This window comes from Microcaecilia unicolor, chromosome 8 (genome assembly GCF_901765095.1).
Source record: "Microcaecilia unicolor chromosome 8, aMicUni1.1, whole genome shotgun sequence".
NCBI classification, from domain to species: Eukaryota; Metazoa; Chordata; class Amphibia; order Gymnophiona; family Siphonopidae; genus Microcaecilia; species Microcaecilia unicolor.
Genome location: NC_044038.1, coordinates 62,939,878 through 62,966,207, shown reverse-complemented (window position 1 = coordinate 62,966,207; position 26,330 = coordinate 62,939,878). Strand labels below are relative to the sequence as shown.

Genomic DNA, 26,330 nt, shown 5'->3' with positions numbered 1-26,330 from the left:
AGTGCTCAGGTCTGAATCAGCACAAAAGACTGCTTTCAGTAACTTGCAAAACACATAGTAGCTCTTTTTTGACCACAGGTGTAGTCGGTATTTCTCTCTTAGAAACAGCATGAGCCTTGAAGTGTAGGAATTCACAGGCAGCAAACAGAGCAAAGAGAACCAGACCTTGTTTTGTGCAGCACATATAAAGGGACGCCCAAGTATTTTTGAGGACGTCATCACAGGACGTCCCCATGAAGGGGCGGGGAAACCTGTATTATCGAAACAAGATGGATGTCCATCTTTCGTTTCGATAATGTGGTCGGGGACGCCCAAATCTGGAAATTTAGGTCGACCTTAAAGATGGTCGTCCTTAGACTTGGTCGTTTCTGATTTTTGGCGATAATGGAAACTAAGGACGCCTATCTCAGAAACAACCAAATGCAAGCCCTTTGGTCATGGGAGGAGCCAGCATTTGTAGTGCACTGGTCCCCCTCACATGCCAGGACACCAACCGGGCACCCTAGGAGGCACTGCAGTGGACTTCAGAAAAAGCTTCCAGGTACATAGCTCCCTTACCGTGTGTGCTGAGCCCCCCAAAACCCACTACCCACAATTGTACACCACTACCATAGCCCTTATGGGTGAAGGGGGGCACCTAGATGTGTGTACAGTGGGTTTCTGGAGGGCTCACATTTACCACCACAAGTGTAAGAGGTAGGGGGGGGGGGGGTGGGCCTGGGTCCGCCTGTCTGAAGTGCACTGTAAAAACAAAAAAAGGGGTGGGGAAAATAGGCTCTATTCAAACAATGGGGCAGACGTATAAATTAATTAAAACAATGATTTTTATTGTGAATAGGTGACTCAACACAGCCGTGTTTCGGCACCGTAGCGCCTTCCTCAGGAGTCTATAAAAACAAATATAATGACAGAAATAATACATAAATCAGGGGCGTATCTGGACTCCGGCGGTAGGGGGGGCCAGAGCCAGAGGGAGGGGGCACATTTTAGCCCCCCCCCCCGCCGCCGCCGAGCCCCCACCGCCGAGCCCCCACCGCCACCAATGACTCTCTCTACCCCCCTCCCGCAGCCAACCCTCCCCCGCTGCCGTTCTTACTTTTGCTGGCGGGGGACCCCAACCCCCCGCCAGCCGAGGTCTGCTTCCACCTGCCGCTGCCGTAAAAACTTCTTCTTCAGCCGGCGGGGGACCCCAAACCCCCGCCAGCCGCCCCGCGGTGTTTAAAATTCATCTTCGGCCTCCGTGGCCGTGCTGCTGTGATAGGCGCTGTTGAAATCCACTTCGGAGTCTGACGTCGCAGCACGTACAACGTACAACGACGTCAGACTCCGAAGTGGATTTCAACAGCGCCTATCACAGCAGCACGGCCACGGAGGCCGAAGATGAATTTCAAACACCGCGGGGCGGCTGGCGGGGGTTTGGGGTCCCCCGCCAGCAAAAGTAAGAACGGCAGCGGGGGAGGGTTGATGGCGGTAGGGGGGTCCAGGGCAAAATCTGCGGGGGCCCAGGCCCCTGAGGCCCCACGCAGATACGCCCCTGACATAAATACTGCATACAAAATAAATATATCAGTGTACTTATAAACTAAATGAACATCTCAAAACATATATATGAGTTAAAGCCAAATGAACATAAATAGATGTAAACAACAGAGCAAAAAAATAACCAATTTAAAATCCTTAAAAGTAATATTAAAATAACAGTCATGTAATCTCTAAAAGAATTAAATGTGAAAAAATGGTGTTGCAGAGTAAATCCCGTGGGGATCAAGTGCACCTCCACACTCCGTGTGGTTTTTCTCTGAAGTGCACTGCACCCACTAAAACTGCTCCAGGGACCTGCATACTGCTGTGATGGAGCTGGGTATGACATTTGAGGCTGGCAAAAAATATTTTTAAAGAATTTTTTTTTGAGGGTGGGGAGGGGGTTAGTGACCACTGGGGGAGTAAGGGGAGGTCATCCCCGATTCCCTCCGGTGGTCATCTGGCCAGTTTGGTCACCTTTTCATGGCTTGGTTGTAACAAAAAAAGGACCAATTACAGTCGTCTAAGTTCTCGTCAGGGACACCCTTCTTTTTTCGATTATGGGTCGAGGACGCCCATGTGTTAGGCATGCCCAAGTCCCACCTTCCCTACGCCTCCGACACCCAACTTTGATCATCCCCGCGACGGAAAGCAGTTGGAGATGCCCAAAATCAGCTTTCGTTTATGCCGATTTGGGCGACCCTGTGAGAAGGATGCCCATCTTGTGATTTGTGTCAAAAGATGGGCTTCCTTCTCTTTCGAAAATAAACCTGATAGGGGTCCTTTTACCAAGGTGCAGTAAAAAGGACCCTGCGGTATTTGCAGGGGTTGTTTTTGCTGCCCTTTTTACTGCAGCGGGTAAAAAGCCCCTAAAAAAGACATGGGCATGCAGTAAGATTATTCTTACTGCGTGGCCATGGGGGGGGGGAGCACTTACTGCCACCCTTTGAGGTGGCGGTAAGGGCTCCTGCAGTAACCTGCCGGTGAATACTGCCAGATTAGCACCACACTAGAAATTATGGAATTATTTTCCGTAGTGTCAGAAATGGTGCTGCTTGAGGTGGAACTACCACCGGTGGCCATGTTGGGTTGGTGGTAGTTCCGGGTTGCCATATGGCAACCCTTTAGTAAAAGGGCCCCACACTGCACACAGCACCTCATCATCTTCCCCTTGCTTCACTGCCTCCTTTGAGAGTTTTGTGTCTCTGGCGGGGCTTTCCGTGCATTCTTAGCTTTTCATTTGGCCATACTAGTCCTCTCCTGTGTTCACATCCTCAGAGGTTGGTGTGCTGCACAATGTTTTTGAAAATATATGTGTATTTTCATCTCCCCTTACGTTCCCGCCCGTAACCTCCGTTCACAGGATAAATCCCTCTTCTCAGTACCCTTCTCCACCACCGCCAACTCCAGGCTCTGCTCATTGTGCCTCGCCTCACCCTATGCTTGGAACAACCTTCCTGAACCCTTAAGCCAAGCCCCCTCCCTCCCCGTCTTCAAGTCTTTGCTTAAAGCCCACCTCTTCAATGCTGCGTTCGGCACCTAACCCGTACCGTTCAGTGAATCCAGACTGCCCCAATTTGACTGCCCCTATCGGACCGACCGTTCACTTGTCTATTAGATTGTAAGCTCTTTGAGCAGGGACTGTCTCTCTTTGTTAAATTGTTCAGCGCTGCGTAACCCTAGTAGCGCTCTAGAAATGTTAAGTAGTAGTAGTAGTATTTTGGGCCAGAAGAGATTGGAAAACACTGCATTACACTACAGTATACATGAGTAAGGAACTGAAGAATTTGTTTTGGCATTTGTGTGCAGTTCTGCAGGTTACTCTGCCTGAAGTAGTGAAGTAGCTGGTTGGAGCCTACCAGTTAACAGATTAGCCGTTGGAATTTGGTGTTTTTTCTTTTATTTTTGTTTGCAATTTACACTGCTACATAGAGATATGAAAGCATCAGTTTTATATCCAGTTTATAACTGTTGATGCAGAAGACTGTCATGCAACAATATGCATCTAGGCAATCCTTTTTGTAGTGATGTAAAATATGAGAAGTATGGTCTCTGTTTTTATAGTCCAACAAATTTTTCTACTCATTTAATTGTCCAGCTAGGATCTGATTCCTATAACTGTAATTTATAGCTACGCAGGGTACTTAAGGTCTGGTTTTGCATCCCTTTCCTTGTCTTAGGCCACCCATTGTGTTGACAGTCCTTAGCCTAAAGACATATACAACATCTGTCCTTAAAAACCAGCAATTATGGTCTCTGTGTATGGCCACTAGGTGTTTGAAGTCTTAACCCTCTATTGCCCTAGGTACCAATTAAGTACCTGTATATAATATGTAAACCTTTTGACTGTAACCACAGAAAGGCGGTATTTCAAGTCCCATCCCTTCTACCCTTTCCCTTCTGCAGGGACTATGACTGTTGTCTCCAGAGTTATTTCTGGCCCAGCTGGTCTGGGAAGCAGAGCCCTGCCCTAGGAATTGAACTCAGGTCTTCTGCATGGTATAGTCTAATAGTAGTAGTAGTAGTTCTGCTGCTGAGACATCTCTCTCTCTCTCTCTCTTGGCTTTTAATCTGGATATTTTTTTTAGTTTTTTGGAACTGTGAGCTATATGTGCCACCTTGTGGTACTTAGTTGTATTACAAGCAACTCCCCCTTCCCCTGTCTAGTACTACTTATTTTAGTTAGTTTATTTAGGGCCCTCTTTACTAAGGTGTATTAGTGTTTTTAGCGTACCTACACTTAACGCGTGCGCTAGCCATGTAGGCGCCTGTAGGGTATTGTAGGCACGTGCATGGTTAACGCTCATTAAAAGCATTTAACCTGCCTATAACGCTACTTAGTAAACGAGGCCCTTAGTTAATTAGTTTAATTTATAATTCACATACTCCAGGCAGTTCAGTGCTGTTCAGTTGCCATTTTTCAAAGAGCTGCTGAGTGGCCAAGATAGTTGCCTATCTTTAGGATAATTTTTATTTCTACTTTAGGCTTATATTATGCCTTTTTCAACAAAAAGGGAGTCTCAAAGTAGTTTACAACTTAAATAACCAAATACATTTATGAACTCAGAACATAATACAGTAAAACAAGCAGCTAGATTTAGCTACTCAGCAGAGAAAGATTTGTATTTAGAGAGATTTCATTAGCCAGGTAGTTTAATTGGCTACTACATTAGTCATAAGTTGCTAGTAAGAAATTATTGGTTAAATAGTTGTTCCTAGTATTTGAACATGATCTTACATTTGAAGGCTAATAATCCATACTGCCTAAAGCAGATATTGAATTAGCTTTTTATTTTCGTGGCTCGATTATTTGCTGTTTTATAACAGCTAATTTCGTGGCATCAGATTTAAGGAGTGTAAAATAAAGAGAGAGGGATCCACACCAGATAGATAACACCAAAAAAAAAGAGAATCCAATATAGAGAACAGGATGTTTAAAGGATTTTATTATCTTATAGATAGATGCAAAATGCCCAACATGGCCATGTTTGGAAATTCTTCATCAGTGGTGTAAAAAATAAATTCATGTATAGAACTAGATGCAGTTTTGTTGTAGCCTTGATCCAAAGTCAGCTATTTTGTATAATGTGGAAGAGTCTCTTTTGAGAGCATATGCTGTTTTGACAGGTTTAGCCTGCCTGTTTAAACACTTATACTTAGGTTCTATATGTGAACTCAGATTTGTTTATACCCCTGATGAACAATTTTCGAAACATGGCCACATTGGGCATTTTCAACTATAAGATAATAATTGTAGACAAGGTTGTGTAAAGGACGTTTTGGTGATGTTGAGATTTAAGGATCCTCCATCTTGTAGAAAATTACTATGTGCAATTCGCCCATACCATATATATTTAGTCACAGGTTTGATTCCTCCATAATATGAATATTACAGTATAACATCTTTGCTTTTGTGCTGTTTCTTTCCTAGGATGGTGTTTTTTCTAGAGGAAGTAATGGTTTTCACTAAACGCTTGCTAGAAGTGATTTCTGGCTGGCTCCCTCGTCATTTTATTGGTGCAATCCTTGTATCTCTTCCAGCCATTGCTGTCTTTTCACACTTCACATCTGAGTTTGAAACCAACATAAATGTAAGTAATAGATTTGCTATTGTGTCTCAAGAGCTACAAAAATATTAAACGTCACTATCATCCCTATTATACTTCTCATGCCTCTTTTCTTTCTTTCTCTCTACTACCCTACTACTACTTATCACTTCTATAGCGCCACAAGGCATACGCAGTGCTGTACATTAAACACGAAAAGACAGTCCCTGCTCAATGAGCTCACAATCTAAATAAGACAGGTAAACAGAACAACTAAGAGGTAAGGGAATTAAAGAGGTGGGGTACAGGGCAAGTGAGTAGAGGTTAGGAGTCAAAAGCAGTGTCAAAGAGGTGGGCAAAGCCTGGACTTGAAAACGACCAATGACGGAGCTAGACGAACAGGCTCGGGAAGTTTATTCCAGGCGTGAGGTGCAGCGAGATAAAAGGAACGGAGTCTGGAACTGATGCAATAAAATATGCAAGCTTTTGCACAATTGGCATTAGTGTACAATTTTGTATGTAAAGCCTTGCATTAGATAACAGCACACAGCATATTTAAAACCATGGTAATGAGGCTATTTTGTGGTCAGATGCAAAAAAAGTGTGCAGAAGATTTACACGCTGAGCATAATGCCAGGGCTTTAACGCCAAGTCTGAGCAGGCATAGAAGGGTTAGCTTGTTCTACAATGGTATTTGTGAAGTTTTTATATCTGTTCTTTATTTTTGCTGTGAGCATAAAGATCCTGCAATGTTTTTCTGGTCTTCATGAAGAACATGGGTTAAAAAAAAGACAACTGAGGGGAAGGTGTGCTGAAAGAGCTGAAATTGCTTGTGACCTGGCTTGGCTACTGTTTGGAAAACAGGATACTGGGCTAGATGGACCATTGGTCTGACCCAGTATGGCTACTCTTATGTTTTTCTGTTCTATTGAGAGTACATGATTCTGCACTAAGGGCAACTAGAGCTAGTGCAGAGGGTTGATCATAAGAAAATTGTATTGGCACACATATAATGTTCTATTACCTATTGTGTTGACATTGCTAGTATACCATGCCATACTTTGTATTGTTTTCGAATATTTTTACTGCTGTAATTGCCTATTGCTCATGTTTGATCTATTCTTACTGTACACCGCCTTGAGTGAACTCCTTCAGAAAGGTGGTAAATAAATCTTAATATATAAAATAAATAAATAAAAAATCTCTGCACATGTGCTCAAATGCAATTGTGTGCATAAATATTGTTATTGAAAAATTTTATATACAGAATAGCATTCCAGCACAGGTACAGGGTGTACCGATGCTGTTTTTGTATTCAGAGCTGTGTTCGGCTGTAGCTACCCTTAGAGCAGAATCATGTGTACAGGTGTCTGCCAGCTTAGCATGCAAGTTTTCTAAAAGACCTATAATATGGTTACTACATTGGCAAGCAAAAATTTGATGTTACACTTGCATTAGGACAGTGTTTCCCAAGTCGGTCCTGGACTACCCCCTTGCCAGTTAGGTTTTCAGGATATCCACAATGAATATGCATGAAAGATTTGCATACAGTGGAGGCAGTCTATGCATATTCATTGTGGATATCCTGAAAACCTGACTGGCACAAGGGGGTACTCCAGAACCGACTTGGAAAACACTGCATTAGGAAACTGCATTAAACTGTCAGTGCACAGCTTTAATGCAAGCTTACTACATCGGCCCCTCTGTCTCCTATGTCTGTCCCACCTCATGGAATTCAGTAGAGTGTGCCCACCTCCACCTTACCATCATTGTCTCTCCTTTATCTTTCTTACTCTCCTGTCCTCCTCATCTCTATCCCCCCATCCCCATCTTTCCCCATAATTCACCTCATGTTATTAAGACATTCGTTGTTTTCACCCCGATTGGAAAAAAATGTTGATTTGTTGGTTTTGCCATAGTATAAAATTTTTGTGCCCTGTGAGTTTGTCAAGACAGGTTTTATTACATAAGAAATCAAAGCCTGTCCTACTAATATACATCACAATGCAGTTGTTGTTGATTAGGAAGTCCAACTGATAAATTGGAACAAATTGCATGGCCCATTCTACCCTGTTGAATTCTCAGAGGTAGTAGGAAGCCTGAACCACTTTCAAATGCCTCATAGAATTTCCTTGGGGAAGCTTCTGCCTGAGACAGTTATCTATAAGCAACTTGTCTTGCATGGAACAGCCTGTTCTCACCTAAGTAGTAAATTTTAAAACAAATCAGAGAAAATATTTCTTTGCTCAGTGTGTAATTAAACTCTGTAATTCATTGCCAGAGAATAGGGGTAAAAGTAATTAGTGTAGCAGGGTTTAAAAAAAGGTTTGGAAAAGTTCCTACAAAAAAGTCCATAAGCTATTATAAGCAACATAAAATCTGTTTTTACTCGTTTGGAATCTTGCCAGGTACTTGTGACCTGGATTGGCCACTGTTGGAAACTGGATACTGAGCTTGATGGACCTTTGGTCTGTCCCAGTATAGCAATGCTTATGTTCTTATGTAATGGGCAAATATTCAGCAGGGTGCTGTCTTCTTAAAGATAATTAGATGGCATTTCTAGTTATCTTTAAGTGGAGTTTCAGAGAAATTTGCGTATCTTGGTACCACCGAATAATAGTGGCGTAAAGATAGACATTTGTATCCGTTTGTCTTAAGTGCACTACACTTGCAGCTGAGATAAAGTTGTTAAATATTATTGCCATCTGGTTAATTTAAAGCTGCACCCTGGAATGCCCCTGATTCTTCTTTTTGTGCAATTACTTTAGGCTGGACGTTAACATGTCTGGCCAAAGGTTAGCCATTCACCAGTTCCAGTTACTCAAAACAAAGGACTTATCCAAGAAGACTTATCCAGTTAGCATCATGTTCTAGTGGGATATCAATCTTAATGTGTGTGTTTTACAAGTAATATCATTGAATGAGGAAAGCCATCACACTCTTAGCAACTGAAGTCACCAGCTTGGGGTCGGTTCTCTTCCTCAGTGAGACAAGCAAACAGAAAGCAACTCCTAAACTGGACGATACATGTCAACTACTGTAATGTTCAGTCAAACAGGGGTTCAGTTCATTTTTATGTCAGTTCATTCTGGAGTGTGTAATCTTGTATTCCTTCTGAGGAATCCCAGTAGATCCTGGGCTAAGGGACATACTCAAGTGATGATGTGTGGCTTGTTCATAAACATTTAATTATAATTCTGGAATATATTATAAAATGATCAGTGTTGCCTCTTTCCATCCCCAGGTATGTACTTAGCATAGTAGTGTAGTTCATAGGCATTAACTGAAGAGAATTTCGGAAAATTATGGGAAGGAAAGTCAGTGCATGTTCAAAAAACTCAGGCAAACTTCCGGTTGGGCTATGGAGGAGTGAGGAGGGGAAGTGTCGTTGCTCCGGAGCACACGAGAAACCAGCAATTTTTTCAGCACCTAAACCCAGCCTAATAGCTCAACGTCTAGCGTAGACGATCCTGTATCGAAGGGAAGTGGTGAGGCAACAGAGTGAGGGTGGATGGCAACGAAACCGGCACAAAAGGAGAGTCGCGAAAAAGGGCAGGTTGTGGAGCCCAAGATGGCGGAGAAAAATTTGCCGCCGTCCCCCACACATAGTTCGCTGTGGGCCGCAGAAATAATCACAGAAGTGAAAGCGGCTGTGGAACATGCTATGGACACCAAGCTGCAAAAAATCATCGATAAACTAGATGGCATGGAGGAGAGGCACGTGTCCATGATGGCGGATATACAAGCGGCGCAGCAGCGACTCTGGACGGTGGAGGACGAGCTGCAGAAAATATCAACAGAGCACCCAAAGTTGCCTCGACGGGTGCAGGAACTAGAAGAAAAAATCGACGACCTGGAGAACCGATCGAGGCAAAAACAATCTACGCCTGGTCGGTCTCCCAGAGGCCTTACCTGACAAAGATCTGCAGAATTTCTTGGAAACTTGGATCCCGCAAGCAGCAGCGCTCCCAGATATGGCTGGCGAATTCAAAGTGGAGCGAGCACATCGGCTGGGACAGCGGCCTGCAGGAGGAGATCGCCCCAGAACAGTTATCTTCAAAGCGCTTAACTATGCCCATAAAACGAAGATTTTGCAAGCGCTGCGAGGCAGAAAACACTTGCAATACCAGAACCAAAAAATTCTATGTTTCCAAGACTACTCAGCAAAGGTATCGACTGCAAGAAAGGCTTTTGTACCACTCTGCTCAAAATTGTTTGAAATGAACTGTCGTTTTAGCCTTCTGTACCCGGCACGATTGAGAATCCAAGATGGAGGCAAGGTGGTCTTTTTTGATCACGTGGAGGAAACGAAGGCCTATGTGAATAAATTGCAGGGTGACAGACAGCAACCCACATAAGCAGCACTATAAGGAAAGGCAGATACAATAAGTGGAGACTGGTGCGATTTGACTTTAAAATGGGTGGAAAATCTTCTGTTTGGCAGCAGCAAGCCCATAAGATATAGGATGAGATCGGCTGGATTTCTGCGTGCCCTGTAGATGTACTGGAAACTGCAGGGCATAGCAACATGGGCCTCGTCCACAGCAAACAGTTCTAGCAAAGGGCATATCTGACAGAAGACACCAATAAACTGAAAAGAACCAGACGAGTAGATATAGTCTGGTCGGGACAGTACAGTCTACTAAGTACAGTGCTTGGAAAACACGTATTCAATACTGAACCCAGTAGGTTAACTGTATATTGATTACTAGCATGTTGGGTAAGATAATGAATGGAGGGATGGTTGTTTGAATGTCTAAACGATTGGATGAATGAAGAGATGAACGAAGTGAGGGGGGTAAAGTGATAAGTTTAAGATTATCTGAAATGTAATCCCGCTCTATCCTGCAATGATCTGTGTAATAGAGAGTCCAGATGGAGACCAGTGCTTCACCCTACTCCCGTGGAGGAAGCATGGCCATATGCTGATCAATGCAGGACATCAGAATGAGACAGGTATTATAAGGTAATGAATGAATGACTGAATGCTGTTGGGGAGACTGTTCAGACTAACATAAGATAGAGAGCGAATTTTCTATTTTCGACTGATTGTCTGCTCAGTCAGAAGCGGTAACGGACTGGAGCTGAGCGGACGTTGTATATAGTTTTACTATTATGGAGATAGAAGACAGCCTAGGACGTTTTACTTGTACGGGGCAGAGTGGCACTGGTTTATCCCACAGAGATTAGCAGAAACTGCTAAAGGATGCCATTTCCTACAGCTATGAGCGGTCAAGGATGATCTGGTTGAGAAGCCAAGGACTGAATGCAAAACTTGAATGGGGAGATTTGAGTGAATATCTATTATAGTTACTATTCTTTAGGTTAATATACTAGGTCATGCAGTAGAAATGGAAGGCCTGAGAAGTGGCTGATAGGATGCATGATTGAGAGATTTTTGAGGGACAATGTTTATGTTTAGGGGAGTGGAGGACAGAGATGGATCCGACTAGAGGAGGAGGGATTGGGTGATCTGTATAATAGAAGGGTGGGTAGCTCCAAGTCCAGAACGGAATGGATTTGGGGAACCGAATGGGAGGATTGGGGGAAGAAGGGAGGGGGGAGTTTGGAGAATTGTGAGGGTCTCAGAGGGGGAAGGCGTTGCTCAAAGTATGTAGAGATATTGGCCCGGGGGAAAGTAGGGAATGGGGAACATGCACGTCTGGTGGGGGGGGGGGGGGGGGTGGAAGCTGGGACACTCTCTCACAAATCAATATCAGAGATGGGAGACACTTGGGAGTATTGCCTATAAGGAGAGATTAGGGGTAGGATAACATGCCTAACCTAACATTCACCACTTGGAATGTTGGAGGGATTCAAGCCCCAATTAAGAGGCATACAATTTTGAAAGTACTTAGAGATAGGGGGACCTCCGTTGCCTTTCTGCAGGAATCACACCTTTCCGCAACAGAGCATGCCAAATTCAAAAGATGGTGGGTGGGTGACCTTGTAGAAGCCCCGGCAGTGGGAAGGAAGGGAGGGGTGGTGATCTTGTTCAGGAAGGGTTTGCATTTAGAGATTAAGAAAGTCATTACAGATCCAGAGGGCAGATATGTTCTGGCCTCGATAATCCTTGAGCGTCAACCTATATTATTGTGCAACCTCTATGCCCCAAATACCTTTGATCGAGCATTTTATACAAAGGTGATCAGACAGATACTGCAGTTGGGTGATATCCCGATAATATTAGGAGGAGATCTCAACAATGTGGCAGACACTCAGATAGATAGATCTCAACCTACAGATAGAGAACTAGCAAGGACAGTGAGAGGGGTGAACCTCTTAGGGTCATCTTTGGGACTGTTGCAGGAATTGATGCATGAATTTATGATACTTCAGGAGTCAGACAGCACACCAGAATGAGAGAGAAATCTTCTTTATTTGCCAGCAAACAAAGTAGAACATCAGCATTAAGTCTCTTCTTCTCTTTCTCAGCTCTCTTTGTCTCTCTCTCAGCTCTCTGTGTCTTTCTCTCAGCTCTCTGTGTCTTTGTGGCTTCTGTCTCAGCTGCTTCTCTTCTTATGCTGTCTTCTCCTTCTTCTGTCTGTTCCTTCTGTCCTTCTCTTTCTTCTGAGCTCCTTCTGACGTAACCTGCTTCTTCTCCCACTTAAATACAGTTCTATCTAGCCTAGCCTAGCCCCCTTACTCTCCAATTGGTTAAGGAATAGATTGATTACCTTGCCTCAACCAATCAGCTCCATACAAATATCAGTTACATAGGTTCCAGACATCCTAAACTGACCTGTGACCTGGGGCCCCTTACACCAGACATTTGGTCTCCAGAACTCCTGCATGTTATTATGATTGATTTCTCATATTCCTAGTACTAACTGCTAACTAAACTCTGGCATTCATTAAAGGGGTCAAGGGCCAATCTTACTTAATGGCATACCTATCAGGTTATTACTTTCAAGACCATTTCTACATTTTACCTATAATTAATCAAGGAGAAGAGAGCTGACTAGTCCTGACCTCTTTCACCTATCAGCTTATACATTGAACCAGCCAGAACTATGGCTAAGTCAAACCACATGTTGATCTCTTCACTGCAGCCCTACTCAGAACGTCAGACAGAGAGTTGAACAAACATTCCACACAGAATTATTAATTTACACAGAATACAGCATATTCTAAAGTAAGCATCCTTATAAAACATATTCTAAATATCAAGAACTTCTAAATTCTAATCTATTGCCTCTCTCTAAACAGTATTTCTGCCTAATCTTTAAACTACAATATGTCATATGTCTGGCTCATTCCTTTGTTCATTCATAATAATATCCCCTCAAGATTTAATAGTATACAGATGTGCCAGCTAGCATTGCCAATTCACAAGGGACAGAATTTCATTTCTCACTGACCTTTCTAACCTTTGGCTCAGCCAAGCCAGACATTGAAAATAACCTGAACCATCTGCAATTTCTTTTGCCCACTGCCTCATTCCCCCCTTTGAGACTAAAATCAGCTTATGCAGAGATAAGTCTCACAACTCAAACTCTGGAGATTATGGTGGTCCTAACTAGGAATAGACTTATGAACCACCATTACCCTACTTGTTAAGGTTCGACGGCATACTTCCGAAGCACATGAGGCCAGGAAACAAAACAACAACCCTGCTAGAACTAAGACTATTAGGGAAATGAACAAGGGACGTATCCAGGAGGTCAATGACCACCACCAGGAGGTAAGGTCTAATCCTCCTCGGTAATCCTCCACATTAAGGCTGGCCAACTGTAGGACTTTATCCATGGCATGCCTAACTACATGCGTCCTATTTATGACAATAGTACAGCACTCTGAAGAATTTAGCACTGTGCAGAGACCACCCTGGGCTGCAAAGAGATAGTCAAGACCCATACGGTTATACCGAGAAACTATACTTAATTCATTAATTTGATCCTGCAATGCATTGACTACCACGTTCAGCTCATGAACTAGAACATGAAGTAGGGACTGAAGTCTCCGGGTGGCCATACCTAGTTCAGTAATACCCGCTACCGGGCCCCCAATTGGAATCCAGGCCGTGGCAGAAAGGGCTACAAGTCTCTTTTTAGTCAGAGGATAAGTAGAATTGATATACTGGAGGGCTAATTCAATCGCCTCATCCTCTGTGGCAACGGAGGAGGGTAAAGACAAGGCCTCTCGCTTAGAGCGGTGCGGGGATGGTGGTTTGAGAAGAGGAATAACTTTAGGAAAATAATTCAAGGTTACCAATACACAAAAATCATATGTGGGGGGAAGAATCATGTGGAGGACATTATCACAGAGCCAGTAATGACCAAGGAGAGGGCGACGAAAGTTCCCAATAAATGTAGGCACAGGATGGAGATTAGGATGCCCATAATGCGAGCCCCTGTCCCAGGGGGAACGAAGAAGAAATGGAGACTTTGTACACCATAGGTGCCAATCCCCAATTGTGACAGACCGCTCATATGATGCAACCCCTTCATACCCCGGGGACTTATGAAAGTAGAAAATAGGATGGGACACTATAGTCTTCTCAGTAGTATAGTTAGGAGCCAGATAATCACCTTGGTCATAATCTGCAGGTATGGTAGTAGGGCACATAGGAGTACCTGGAGAAACTACCCACACAGGTTCCTCCTTCTCTGGGAGAACATTAGTATAGTTACAGGGAATGGGAAGAACAGTTGAGATGTCTCTTGTTAAACAAAACACTCCAGAAGCTGGATAGGGAGACGTAAAAACTGGCCTTAGAGAAGAGTCAGAGGGGGAAGTAGCATTATAAAAGGACCACCAAGTATAATCCTGGCTCCAAGGGCCTGAACTCGAAAAGTAGGGAGGTATAAGAGCTGGGAGCTGCACAGGAACAGGAACAGCTGGGACATCTGTAGTATAAGGAGAAAATCGGGAACACACAATACAAGGGGAAGTAATCTTTGCCTGACTAATTAGTTCCTGGACAGAGTGTAACCAAAGGTTGGAACGAGTTGGGGTTTTAGGAACAAGGAGGCAAGGAGTAGAAAACAACAAAAGCATCCAAACTACTAACATTTTCTTTCTTCCTAATCTAAAACAAATACAGCAAACTAATTAAGCAATAATATTTCAACAGTCTGTGCTAATCACAGATTACTCTCATATAATGTTCTCAGTCTTTGAGTTCTTATACCAGTTGGGATAGACCCTCAACTGACAAGGATCAAGCTCTCAAATTCCAAGAAAGCCAGAATCTGGACAGAAAGAGTCTCAGTGTGAAGCCGAAGTTCAGCCGCTCCTGCAGTATGCAGTTGACCCTTCTTTTCAGCTAGTAGATTCTTTGGTTCGGGTCAAGCGCAACTTCAATGGCTCCGCTGGATCACTTTCTGCTCTCCACTGTCTAGGCTCCGTCTGATCCGTGCTGGGCTCAGTCTGGTCAGCAGACTTAATTCGAGACCAATGGACCCATGGAGTAATCCCTGCGACCTTCACAGCTGCAGGGGTAGAAAGCAAAACAGTAAAAGGTCCTTTCCATCGGGGCCCCAAAGGCTGGAGCCTCCAGTCTTTCACCCAAACTCTATCCCCTGGCAGGAAGGAATGTACCTGAGCCTGGAAGGGGACAGGGTTTATTTCTCTCACATAAGACTGAAGCTCAGAAATTATCTTGCCCAAGAGGGCTACCTGCTCCTGTACCTGGGCAGACCCTAAAATCCCTATGTCTCCCTTAATTCCCTGCAAAATGGCTGGGGGCTTCCCATACACAATTTCAAAGGGAGAGAGGGCTGTTCCTTTAGTTGGAGTGCATCGGAGGCGGAAGAGGGCTAGTGGCAGTGCCTGTGGCCATTTCAGTTGGGTTTCCTGACAAATCTTTGCTAGGCTATTTTTCAAGGTTCTGTTTGCCCGCTCAACCTGCCCTGAACTCTGGGGACGATAAGCACAATGCAATTTCCAGGTAATGCGCAATGCGCGGGACAGGGCCTGAAGTGTAGCTTCAACAAAGGCGGGCCCATTATCTGAACCTATGGCAAGGGGCAGTCCATACCTGGGGATGACATCCCTAAGGAGGGCTCGAGCTACTTCTGTGGCTTTCTCAGTGACTGTAGGATATGCTTCCACCCACCCAGAAAAGGTACAGACCATGACCAAGAGGTATCGGAGCCTACCGCTCCTGGGCATTTCTGTGAAGTCTATAACTAGAGACTCAAAGGGTGTTAGTCCCCTAGACTGAACTCCTGGTGGAATACGGGGTCCCTGACGAGCATTATTCTGGGCACAGAGAGTACATTGGGCAGAGGCAGTGGCAACCAGACTATCCAATCCCTCCAGCACCACTACTTGACTGAGTAGGCGGGCTAGTGCTGTTTTCCCTAAGTGTGATAGGTCATGAGCTTGAGACACTACAGGCCAAGCTAGGTGGCGTGGCACCAGAACTCTGGTATCAGGGAGATGTAACCAGCCATCAGGTCTCCTTACTGCACCTTCCTCTTGAGCCCATTTCTCTTCCATTTGGGTGTACATAGGCGTCCATTCTTGCAGTCGAATTTGGAACAGGGGAGTCACAGTACTTGCTGGGGGTCCTCGAGCAGCTTCCTTGGCCACCCGATCAGCATGGCGGTTCCCTCGGGCCACTGGAGTATCTACCCTTTGGTGTCCCCTGCAGTGAATGACAGCTACCTTCTTAGGGGCCCACACAGCCTCTAGCAGCTGAAGTATTTCGGGTCCATACTTAACAGGTTGGCCTGCAGCATTTATGAGTCCCTTTTCCTTATACAAAGCTCCATGAGCATGTAGAGTTGTGAAGGCATACTTGGAATCAGTATAAATGTTGGTTACCAGTCCTGCTGCTAGCTCCAGAGCTCGTATGAGGGCCACAAGTTCTGCTTTCTGGGCTGAAGTTCCTTGGGGCAGGGCTCTTGCTTCTATCACCTTGTCCTCTGTCACCACAGCATAGCCTGCCAATCGCTTGGAGTTCTCCACGTAACTGCTTCCATCTGTGAAATAAATTACATCTGGGTCCCTCCACGGAACATCTTTAAGATCTGGTCGACTGGAGTACACTTCATCCATGGTTTGGATACAGTCATGATCCGGTGGTCCCTCAGATGCTGGCAAAAGAGTGGCGGGATTGAATGTAGCCACTGTTTCCAGGTGTATCCGTGGATTCTCACATAAGCTAGCTTGGTACTTAACCATGCGGTTATTTGTAAACCAGTGGTTGCCCTTATATTCCATGAGGGTGAGAACTGCGTGGGGGACTTTAACAACCAGTTCTTGCCCCAAGGTCAGCTTATCAGCTTCCTGGACCAGTAAGGCTGTTGCTGCAATGGCCCTCATGCAGGCTGGCCATCCTTTAGCCACTCCATCCAGCTGTTTAGACAGGTACGCAACAGGCCTCTGCCAGGATCCCATCATCTGGGTCAGCACACCCAGAGCAACCCCCTGTCGCTCATGGACATACAGTGAGAAAGGTTTCTCCACATCAGGAAGGCCTAATGCAGGGGCTTGGAGTAGGGCTTTCTTTATGGCAATGAAGGATTGTTGAGCTGTAGGTCCCCATTCAAATGGTTCCTTTTCTCCCCCCTTTGTGGCTTGGTAAAGGGGTTTCGCCATCAATGCAAAATTTGGAATCCAAATTCTACAGAATCCGGCTGCTCCCAGAAATTCCCTAACTTCTCTTCTGGACTTGGGTTGGGGAATTGCAGCAACTGCTTGCTTCCTACTGACATCCAGTCTCCGACTTCCCTGGGAAATACAGAAGCCCAGATACTTCACTTCTGACTGACAAAGTTGGGCCTTTGAGCGTGAGACCTTATAGCCTGCATCCAAAAGTAGCTCCAGCAATTCTCTGGTAGCCTCAAAACACTCTTCCTGAGTCACTGCTGCAATCAGGAGGTCATCTACATACTGGAGTAAAACTCGCCTGGAAGGCTCAGATTTAAAAGTCTTAAGGTCTTGTCCTAGGGCAGTCCCAAAAATAGTGGGGGAGTTCTTGAACCCCTGTGGCAGGCGGGTCCATGTATACTGAAGCTTCCTTCCTGTTACTGGGTTTTCCCATTGAAAGGCGAAAAGCAGTTGACTGGCGGGGGCCACCCGAATACAAAAGAAGGCATCTTTTAGATCTAGTGTCGTGAAATGGGTAGCTCCAGAAGGTATCAATCCTAACAGGACATATGGGTTAGGCACTACAGGGTGTAATGAGATAGTAGATTTGTTGACCACCCGTAAATCTTGGACTGGCCGGTAGTCCTCAGTCCCTGGCTTCTGAACTGGCAATAGTGGCGTATTCCATGGAGACTGACAAGGACGAATAATTCCATGGGATAACAAACGATTCAGGTGTGCTTGGATCCCTTCCAGAGCCTTTCTGGGAATTGGGTATTGGCGAAGATGGATTGGCCGGGCATTTGGAAGTAAGTCTACATGGACAGGAGGAATATTTCGGGCCAACCCTGGGGGATTATCTTCTGCCCATACCCCACTGACCTGAAAGCTATCTGCCAGGGGTAGGTCAACTTGGCCATGTGACTGATGCAGCCGCCATTCTTCTTCAAGGGGGCAGCAGAAACTCAATATACCCTTTGGGCTAGATGTCGGGGGCCGAAAGGAGACCGAAGTCTGGCCATCAGAGTCAAAGAAAATTTGGGCCCTAAGCTTGGACAGCAGGTCTCGACCTAACAAAGGGATTGGACAGTCTGGCATATACAGGAATTCATGAGTGACTGTGTGTGAGCCTAATTGGCATCTACGGGTCGTCAGGAAGGGCCTCCGGTTCTGCACCCCCGTGGCTCCCACCACTCGGACAGTTTTTCCAGACACAGGCGCTAATCGCTCCGTCACAACAGAATGTTCAGCTCCTGTATCAATCATGAATGGAATTGAGCGGCTCCCTATAGTTAACTTGACCATAGGTTCCTGGGAGCCCAGTTTGTAGGAACCCGGTCTGTCCTATTCGTCCCATTCTGCCATCTCGGCTATCCCGATGATGTCAGATTCAGGAGGCTCATATCTTCCCTCTCGAACTCGGCCTCGGCTTCCTCGATCTCCTGGTCCCCTTCTCAGTCCCTGGCGCCTCTGGGGGCATTCATCTTTCCAGTGCCCTCTTTCCTTACAGTAGGCACACTGGTCCCTCTCCAATCTTGGTCTGGGATTCTCCCCCCTTGGCCGGGATTGATTGAAGGAATCTCGGGGCCTGGCTGGCGGTCCGGGGTCCCACTTTGGCTTCCCATTAGCTAGAGGTCGACCTCGATTAAGGGTGGAATTAGTAATGGCTGCCGCTAAAAGGTCGGCCTTCTTCTGCATCTTCCGGTCAGCCTCTCGACGCACCTCCTGATCTCTATTAATGAAAACCTTGGTTGCGATCTCAATTAGCTGGGTGGTATTCATCCCTGCGAATCCCTCTTGACGCTGCAACTTCTTCCGGATATCTGGCATACTCTGGGCCACCAGTGCACTATTCACCATTCTCTGGTTTTCTAGGGCTTCAGGATCAAATGGGGTGTATGTTCTGTAGGCTTCAATTAGTCGCTCTAGAAAGGCCCCAGGGGATTCAGTTGCCCCTTGGAGAATTTCAGAGACCTTTGCCAGATTAATGGGCCTCTTTATGCCTTTCCTCATACCTTCCAGCAAGTCCCGGCAATAGCCAGACAACAGTTCATAGTGCTGCTCATTATTTGGATCCCAAACTGGAGCTGCGCGAGGAAACCGAGCTCTAACCCATTCCTCTAGGTTCTGTGTCCCCTCGGGGGCACGCGCTCGCGTGATGGCCTCAGCATTTTGCAAAATCTTCCGCCTCTCCTCAGTTGTGAAGAGGGTCAGGAGAAGTTGTTGACAATCAGTCCAGGTTGGGTTATGGGTGGCCATAATGCTAGCCACTAGGTCCACCACTGCCTGAGGCTTTTCAGTATAAGAGGGGTAATGCGTCTTCCAATTCAGGAGATCGGTGGTTGTGAAGGGTACATACTGATAGGCCTGTGCCTGTATAACCTGACCCTGATTATTAGGATCCGGTCGAGTGGTAGTTACCTGACGGAGTGGCAGAACTCTCGAGGAGGTGGGAATGGAATCTGAGGTAGAGCTAGGAGCTACCCTCCTATCATGCTCAAAGGTGATTGCAGCAGGTCTAACCCATTCAGGGGAGGTAGGTTGAAACCCTGAGGGATGGGGAGGGGTACTCATAGACTGAGAGGTGGTCACAGGTGAGTCAGTCCATTGAAAGGGATGCCGGGCCCCTGATGAGTGGGTAGGGGTACTAGAGGGAAAGGCTGGGCTGTCGGGAGTTGAGGAGTCAGGGGGTGGAGCCCAAAGCGGGTCTACAGAGGTTAACAGGGAAGGATGTGGCAGAGGAGGGTAGAGACTAGCTGAAAAGTCCAACCTAGGATGTGGTGGGGTTCGCACAGTGGGGGAGGAACTATCCGGAGAAGCCTGTACTGGAGAAGCTTGGGCTGGGCGGCGTGGATCTCTAGGGGCAGCACGGAACCCCAACAATGGGCCATAAGGTGGTGGCTCAAGATCTGAGGGGTCATCAGAGAGTATGGGTTTCTCAGACAGGGTAGGGGCGGAAGCCACCGATTGGGTGGTAGGCTTCCTAGGGCTCTTTCCCTCTTCTAGTTTAGATTTTCTAATCTTTCTTTGAGCACGGCCTAACATGAATTTTACTGGGGATCCCATATAAGTTTTCAACCAAGAGGGAGGGTCAGTCACAAGGCTGTCCCAGGAATCTATATAAGGGAGTTGTTCAGAATATTCTGGTTCTCCTACAACTATACTGTAAACCTTCCGGATTACTTCAATATCTAAGCTGCCACTAGGGGGCCACCCCACTCCCATAGATGGCCACTCAACTTCACACAAGGTTCTTAAAGTACTTGAGCTTAAAGTCTGTCCATAGTCATTAATTAAAAATCCTTTCTTAAAATTCTTAAGCATACAATCTAGGGGAGTATCAATTTGTCTAGATGATGTCCCTCCCATAATGCTTACAGTTACAACACACAAAGAGGGGGGGGAATTTTTTTGGATTTACGGTAAGGGGTCCCCACTCTTTTAACATTCACGCATCACACATTCTGCACAAAAAATCCCACCCAACAATTTCAGATTTCTCAGATACAGATAAGCTCAAGCGTTTTCGCTTCTAGTCCCCACGACTAGAAGGTACTAGGGCCTTCGCTGAGAGTTGATCAGGCTCTCCTTCCCCCAATTTTTGAGGGGCTGGTTTACAATTTTCTAGCTAGAATTACAATACAGAATACAGAATACATACCCGGCGAATGTTCTCCAGTCAGTTGGGTGCTGGGATTAATGCAGGATTCAGGATCCCACCGCTGCCACCAAGAATTGTTGCAGGAATTGATGCATGAATTTATGATACTTCAGGAGTCAGACAGCACACCAGAATGAGAGAGAAATCTTCTTTATTTGCCAGCAAACAAAGTAGAACATCAGCATTAAGTCTCTTCTTCTCTTTCTCAGCTCTATTTGTCTCTCTCTCAGCTCTCTGTGTCTTTCTCTCAGCTCTCTGTGTCTTTGTGGCTTCTGTCTCAGCTGCTTCTCTTCTTATGCTGTCTTCTCCTTCTTCTGTCTGTTCCTTCTGTCCTTCTCTTTCTTCTGAGCTCCTTCTGACGTAACCTGCTTCTTCTCCCACTTAAATACAGTTCTATCTAGCCTAGCCTAGCCCCCTTACTCTCCAATTGGTTAAGGAATAGATTGATTACCTTGCCTCAACCAATCAGCTCCATACAAATATCAGTTACATAGGTTCCAGACATCCTAAACTGACCTGTGACCTGGGGCCCCTTACACCAGACATTTGGTCTCCAGAACTCCTGCATGTTATTATGATTGATTTCTCATATTCCTAGTACTAACTGCTAACTAAACTCTGGCATTCATTAAAGGGGTCAAGGGCCAATCTTACTTAATGGCATACCTATCAGGTTATTACTTTCAAGACCATTTCTACATTTTACCTATAATTAATCAAGGAGAAGAGAGCTGACTAGTCCTGACCTCTTTCACCTATCAGCTTATACATTGAACCAGCCAGAACTATGGCTAAGTCAAACCACATGTTGATCTCTTCACTGCAGCCCTACTCAGAACGTCAGACAGAGAGTTGAACAAACATTCCACACAGAATTATTAATTTACACAGAATACAGCATATTCTAAAGTAAGCATCCTTATAAAACATATTCTAAATATCAAGAACTTCTAAATTCTAATCTATTGCCTCTCTCTAAACAGTATTTCTGCCTAATCTTTAAACTACAATATGTCATATGTCTGGCTCATTCCTTTGTTCATTCATAATAATATCCCCTCAAGATTTAATAGTATACAGATGTGCCAGCTAGCATTGCCAATTCACAAGGGACAGAATTTCATTTCTCACTGACCTTTCTAACCTTTGGCTCAGCCAAGCCAGACATTGAAAATAACCCCTGGTAAGCCTTTTCTTGGTTGAGAGGTGCCCAGCTCTCCCACCGGTTGCCTTCTCAGGTGCCGTGGAGGACTTGCAGCTCATCTGCATATCCTCGGAGCCTTCACCAGAGTGACTCCCAGGTCCGTTCCGATCCACTCGGGGCCTCTGCTCAAGGTGCCGCGCGCCTAACGGCGCGCGAAAGCTTTCCTTCTAATAAGTTCTGGGAGAAGAGGATATTTCTCTGGTAAGTGAACAAATTTTGCTTGTGCTTTCGGAACTTGAAGATTGGGGTTTAAAGGAGGAACTGTAAGTTAGTGATAGGCTGATATCCTTAATACTTTAGCAAGTTTTAAATTACGGAAAAACTCAAAAAACACTAAGATGGAGTCAGCAGTCCAGCAGCGAGAGGGGTGCTATCCAGTCTTTTGCATTGAGTGTCACATGTATGATTATCTCCCAATTGGTGAGGTGTCATATGTGTGTGCCCGATGCAAAGAGCTCCTAGCTCTCAGAGAACGTGTCCGTTCCCTTGAGGCTAGAGTAGCAGACTTGATGGAGCTGAGGGAGACAGAGAGGTACATAGAGGAGACCTACAGGGATGTTGTAGAGAAGTCCCACCTCCAGTCAGGTAGCCCCTGTGCTACCTTGGAGGAGGGAGGTCTCCTAGAAGGAGAGCATCACCCTGGTGAAGTAGGAAGTACTCCTGTAGCCAGGACCTGCCCACCAGGGGATGTATTATCCTTTCGCACCGAGGATATATCTCCAAATGTTGCCCGGGAGGGAAAGGTTAGGACAGCTGTTGTACTTGGTGATTCGATCATTAGGCATATAGATAGCTGGGTGGCTGGTGGACGTGAGGATCGCCTGGTGACTTGCCTGCCTGGTGCGAAGGTGGCGGACCTCACGTGTCACCTAGATAGGATTCTAGATAGTGCTGGGGAGGAGTCCGCTGTCTTGGTACATGTGGGTACCAATGACATAGGAAAATGTGGGAGAGAGGTTCTGGAAGCAAAATTTAGGCTCTTAGGTAGAAAGCTGAAATCCAGATCCTCCAGGGTAGCATTTTCTGAAATGCTACCTGTGCCACGCGCAGGGCCCAAGAGACAGGCAGAGCTCCAGAGTCTCAATGCGTGGATGAGACGATGGTGCAGGGAGGAGGGCTTTAGATTTGTTAGGAACTGGGCAACATTCTGGGGAAGGGGGAGCCTATTCCGAAAGGATGGGCTCCATCTTAACCAGAGTGGGACCAGGCTGCTGGCATCGGCGTTTAAGAAGGAGATAGAGCAGCTTTTAAACTAGAAATGGGGGGAAGGCCGACAGTCGCTCAAAAGAGCATGGTTCGGGATAAGGTATCTTTCAAAGATATCACCATAACAGGGAAGATAGAGTATCCTGATAGTGAGGTTGCAAAAGAGATTGTAGTAGATCGGGTATCTTTAAATAACAATAAAAATCAGACAAAAGATTGCCAGTTAATACTGTCAAGTACTAAGCATGATGTACTTAGGAACAACAAACATAGTTTGAAATGTCTATATGCGAATGCCAGGAGCCTAAGAAATAAGATGGGGGAGTTAGAATATATTGCACTAAATGAAAAATTAGATATAATAGGCATCTCTGAGACCTGGTGGAAGGAGGATAACCAGTGGGACACTGTCATACCGGGGTACAAATTATATCGTAGTGATAGGGTGAATCGGATTGGTGGAGGGGTAGCATTGTATATTAACGAGAGCCTTGAATCAAATAGATTGAAAATTCTGCAGGAAGCAAAACACTCCTTGGAATCACTGTGGATTGAAATTCCATGTGCAAAGGGGAAAAGGATAGTGATAGGAGTGTACTACCGTCCGCCTGGCCAGGACGAACAGACGGATGCGGAAATGTTAAAGGAAATCAGGGACGCAAACAAACTGGGCAACACAATAATAATGGGGGATTTCAATTACCCGCATATAGACTGGGTTAATGTAACATCTGTACACTTAAGGGACATAAGATTTCTTGATGAAATCAAGGACAGCTTCATGGAACAGCTAGTTCAGGAGCCGACAAGAGAAGGAAAAATACTAGACTTAGTCCTTAGTGGTGCTCATGATCTAGTGCAGGGGGTAACGATACGAGGGCCGCTTGATAACAGTGATCATAATATGATCGGTTTTGATATTGGCATTGAAGGAAGTGAAACTAGGAAATCAAGTACGCTAGCGTTTAACTATAGAAAAGGTGATTACGACAAAATGAGAAAAATGGTGAAAAAAAGACTGAAAGGAGCAGCTCGCAGAGTAAAAAACTTGCATCAGGCGTGGATGCTGTTTAAAAACACCATCCTGGAGGTTCAGGACAAATATATTCCACGTATTAGAAAAAAGGGAAAAAAGACTAAACGTCAGCCGGCGTGGCTAAACAGTAAGATAAAGGAAATCATTAGAGCCAAAAAACAATCCTTCAGAAAGTGGAGAAGAGAACCAACTGAAAGTAACAGGATAGATCATAAGGAATGCCAAGCCAAATGCAAAGCGGAGATAAGGAGGGCAAAAAAGGACTTTGAGAAGAAATTAGCGTTGGAAGCAAAAATACATAGTAAAAACTTTTTTAGATACATTAAAAGCAGGAAACCGGCCAAAGAGTCGGTTGGGCCGCTGGACGAAAATGGTGTTAAAGGGGCGATCAAGGAGGACAAAGCCGTAGCGGAGAAATTAAATGAATTCTTTGCTTCGGTCTTCACCGAGGAGGATTTGGGGGGGACACCGGTGCCGGAAAGAATATTTGAAGCGGGGGAGTCGGAGAAACTAAACAAATTCTCTGTAACCTTGGAGGATGTAATGGGTCAGTTCAGCAAGCTGAAGAGTAGTAAATCACCGGGACCTGATGGTATTCATCCCAGAGTATTAATAGAACTAAAAAATGAACTTGCGGAGCTACTGTTAGAAATATGCAATCTGTCCCTAAAATCGAGTGTAATACCGGAAGACTGGAGGGTAGCCAATGTTACTCCGATTTTTAAGAAAGGTTCCAGAGGAGATCCGGGAAATTATAGACCGGTGAGTCTGACGTCGGTGCCGGGCAAGATGGTGGAGGCTATTATTAAGAATAAAATTGCAGAGCATATACAAAAACATGGACTGATGAGACAAAGTCAGCACGGATTTAGTGAAGGGAAGTCTTGCCTCACCAATCTAATGCATTTTTTTGAGGGGGTAAGCAAACATGTGGACAATGGGGAGCCGGTTGATATTGTATATCTGGATTTTCAGAAGGCGTTTGACAAAGTGCCGCACGAAAGACTCCTGAAGAAATTGCAGAGTCATGGAATCGGAGGTAGGGTATTATTATGGATTAAGAACTGGTTGAAAGATAGGAAGCAGAGAGTAGGATTGCGTGGCCAGTATTCTCAGTGGAGGAGGGTAGTTAGTGGGGTCCCGCAGGGGTCTGTGCTGGGTCCGTTGCTTTTTAATGTATTTATAAATGACCTAGAGATGGGAATAACTAGTGAGGTAATTAAATTCGCCGATGACACAAAATTATTCAGGGTCGTCAAGTCGCAGGAGGAATGTGAACGATTACAGGAGGACCTTGCGAGACTGGGAGAATGGGCGTGCAAGTGGCAGATGAAGTTCAATGTTGACAAGTGCAAAGTGATGCATGTGGGTAAGAGGAACCCGAATTATAGCTACGTCTTGCAAGGTTCCACGTTAGGAGTTACGGATCAAGAAAGGGATCTGGGTGTCGTCGTCGATGATACGCTGAAACCTTCTGCTCAGTGTGCTGCTGCGGCTAGGAAAGCGAATAGAATGTTGGGTGTTATTAGGAAGGGTATGGAGTCCAGGTGTGCGGATGTTATAATGCCGTTGTATCGCTCCATGGTGCGACCGCACCTGGAGTATTGTGTTCAGTACTGGTCTCCGTATCTCAAAAAAGATATAGTAGAATTGGAAAAGGTACAGCGAAGGGCGACGAAAATGATAGTGGGGATGGGACGACTTTCCTATGAAGAGAGGCTGAGAAGGCTAGGGCTTTTCAGCTTGGAGAAGAGACGGCTGAGGGGAGATATGATAGAAGTGTATAAAATAATGAGTGGAATGGATCGGGTGGATGTGAAGCGACTGTTCACGCTATCCAAAAATACTAGGACTAGAGGGCATGAGTTGAAGCTACAGTGTGGTAAATTTAAAACGAATCCGAGAAAATTTTTCTTCACCCAACGTGTAATTAGACTCTGGAATTCATTGCCGGAGAACGTGGTACGGGCGGTTAGCTTGACGGAGTTTAAAAAGGGGTTAGATAGATTCCTAAAGGACAAGTCCATAGACCGCTATTAAATGGACTTGGAAAAATTCCGCATTTTTAGGTATAACTTGTCTGGAATGTTTTTACGTTTGGGGAGCGTGCCAGGT

The 26,330-nt window shown here is 45.3% G+C and overlaps 1 protein-coding gene across 2 annotated transcripts in view; it reads left to right on the top strand.

Annotated features, from left to right (window-relative positions):
• ADCY9 (adenylate cyclase 9) overlaps window positions 1–26,330 on the top strand; it is a 330,545-nt gene that overhangs the window by 240,825 nt on the left and 63,390 nt on the right. For both annotated transcript variants that reach the window (XM_030212364.1, XM_030212363.1), the window contains exon 7: window positions 5,453–5,612. In XM_030212364.1, coding sequence (XP_030068224.1) covers window positions 5,453–5,612 — 160 coding nt within the window. The remainder of the gene's footprint in view (window positions 1–5,452; window positions 5,613–26,330) is intronic.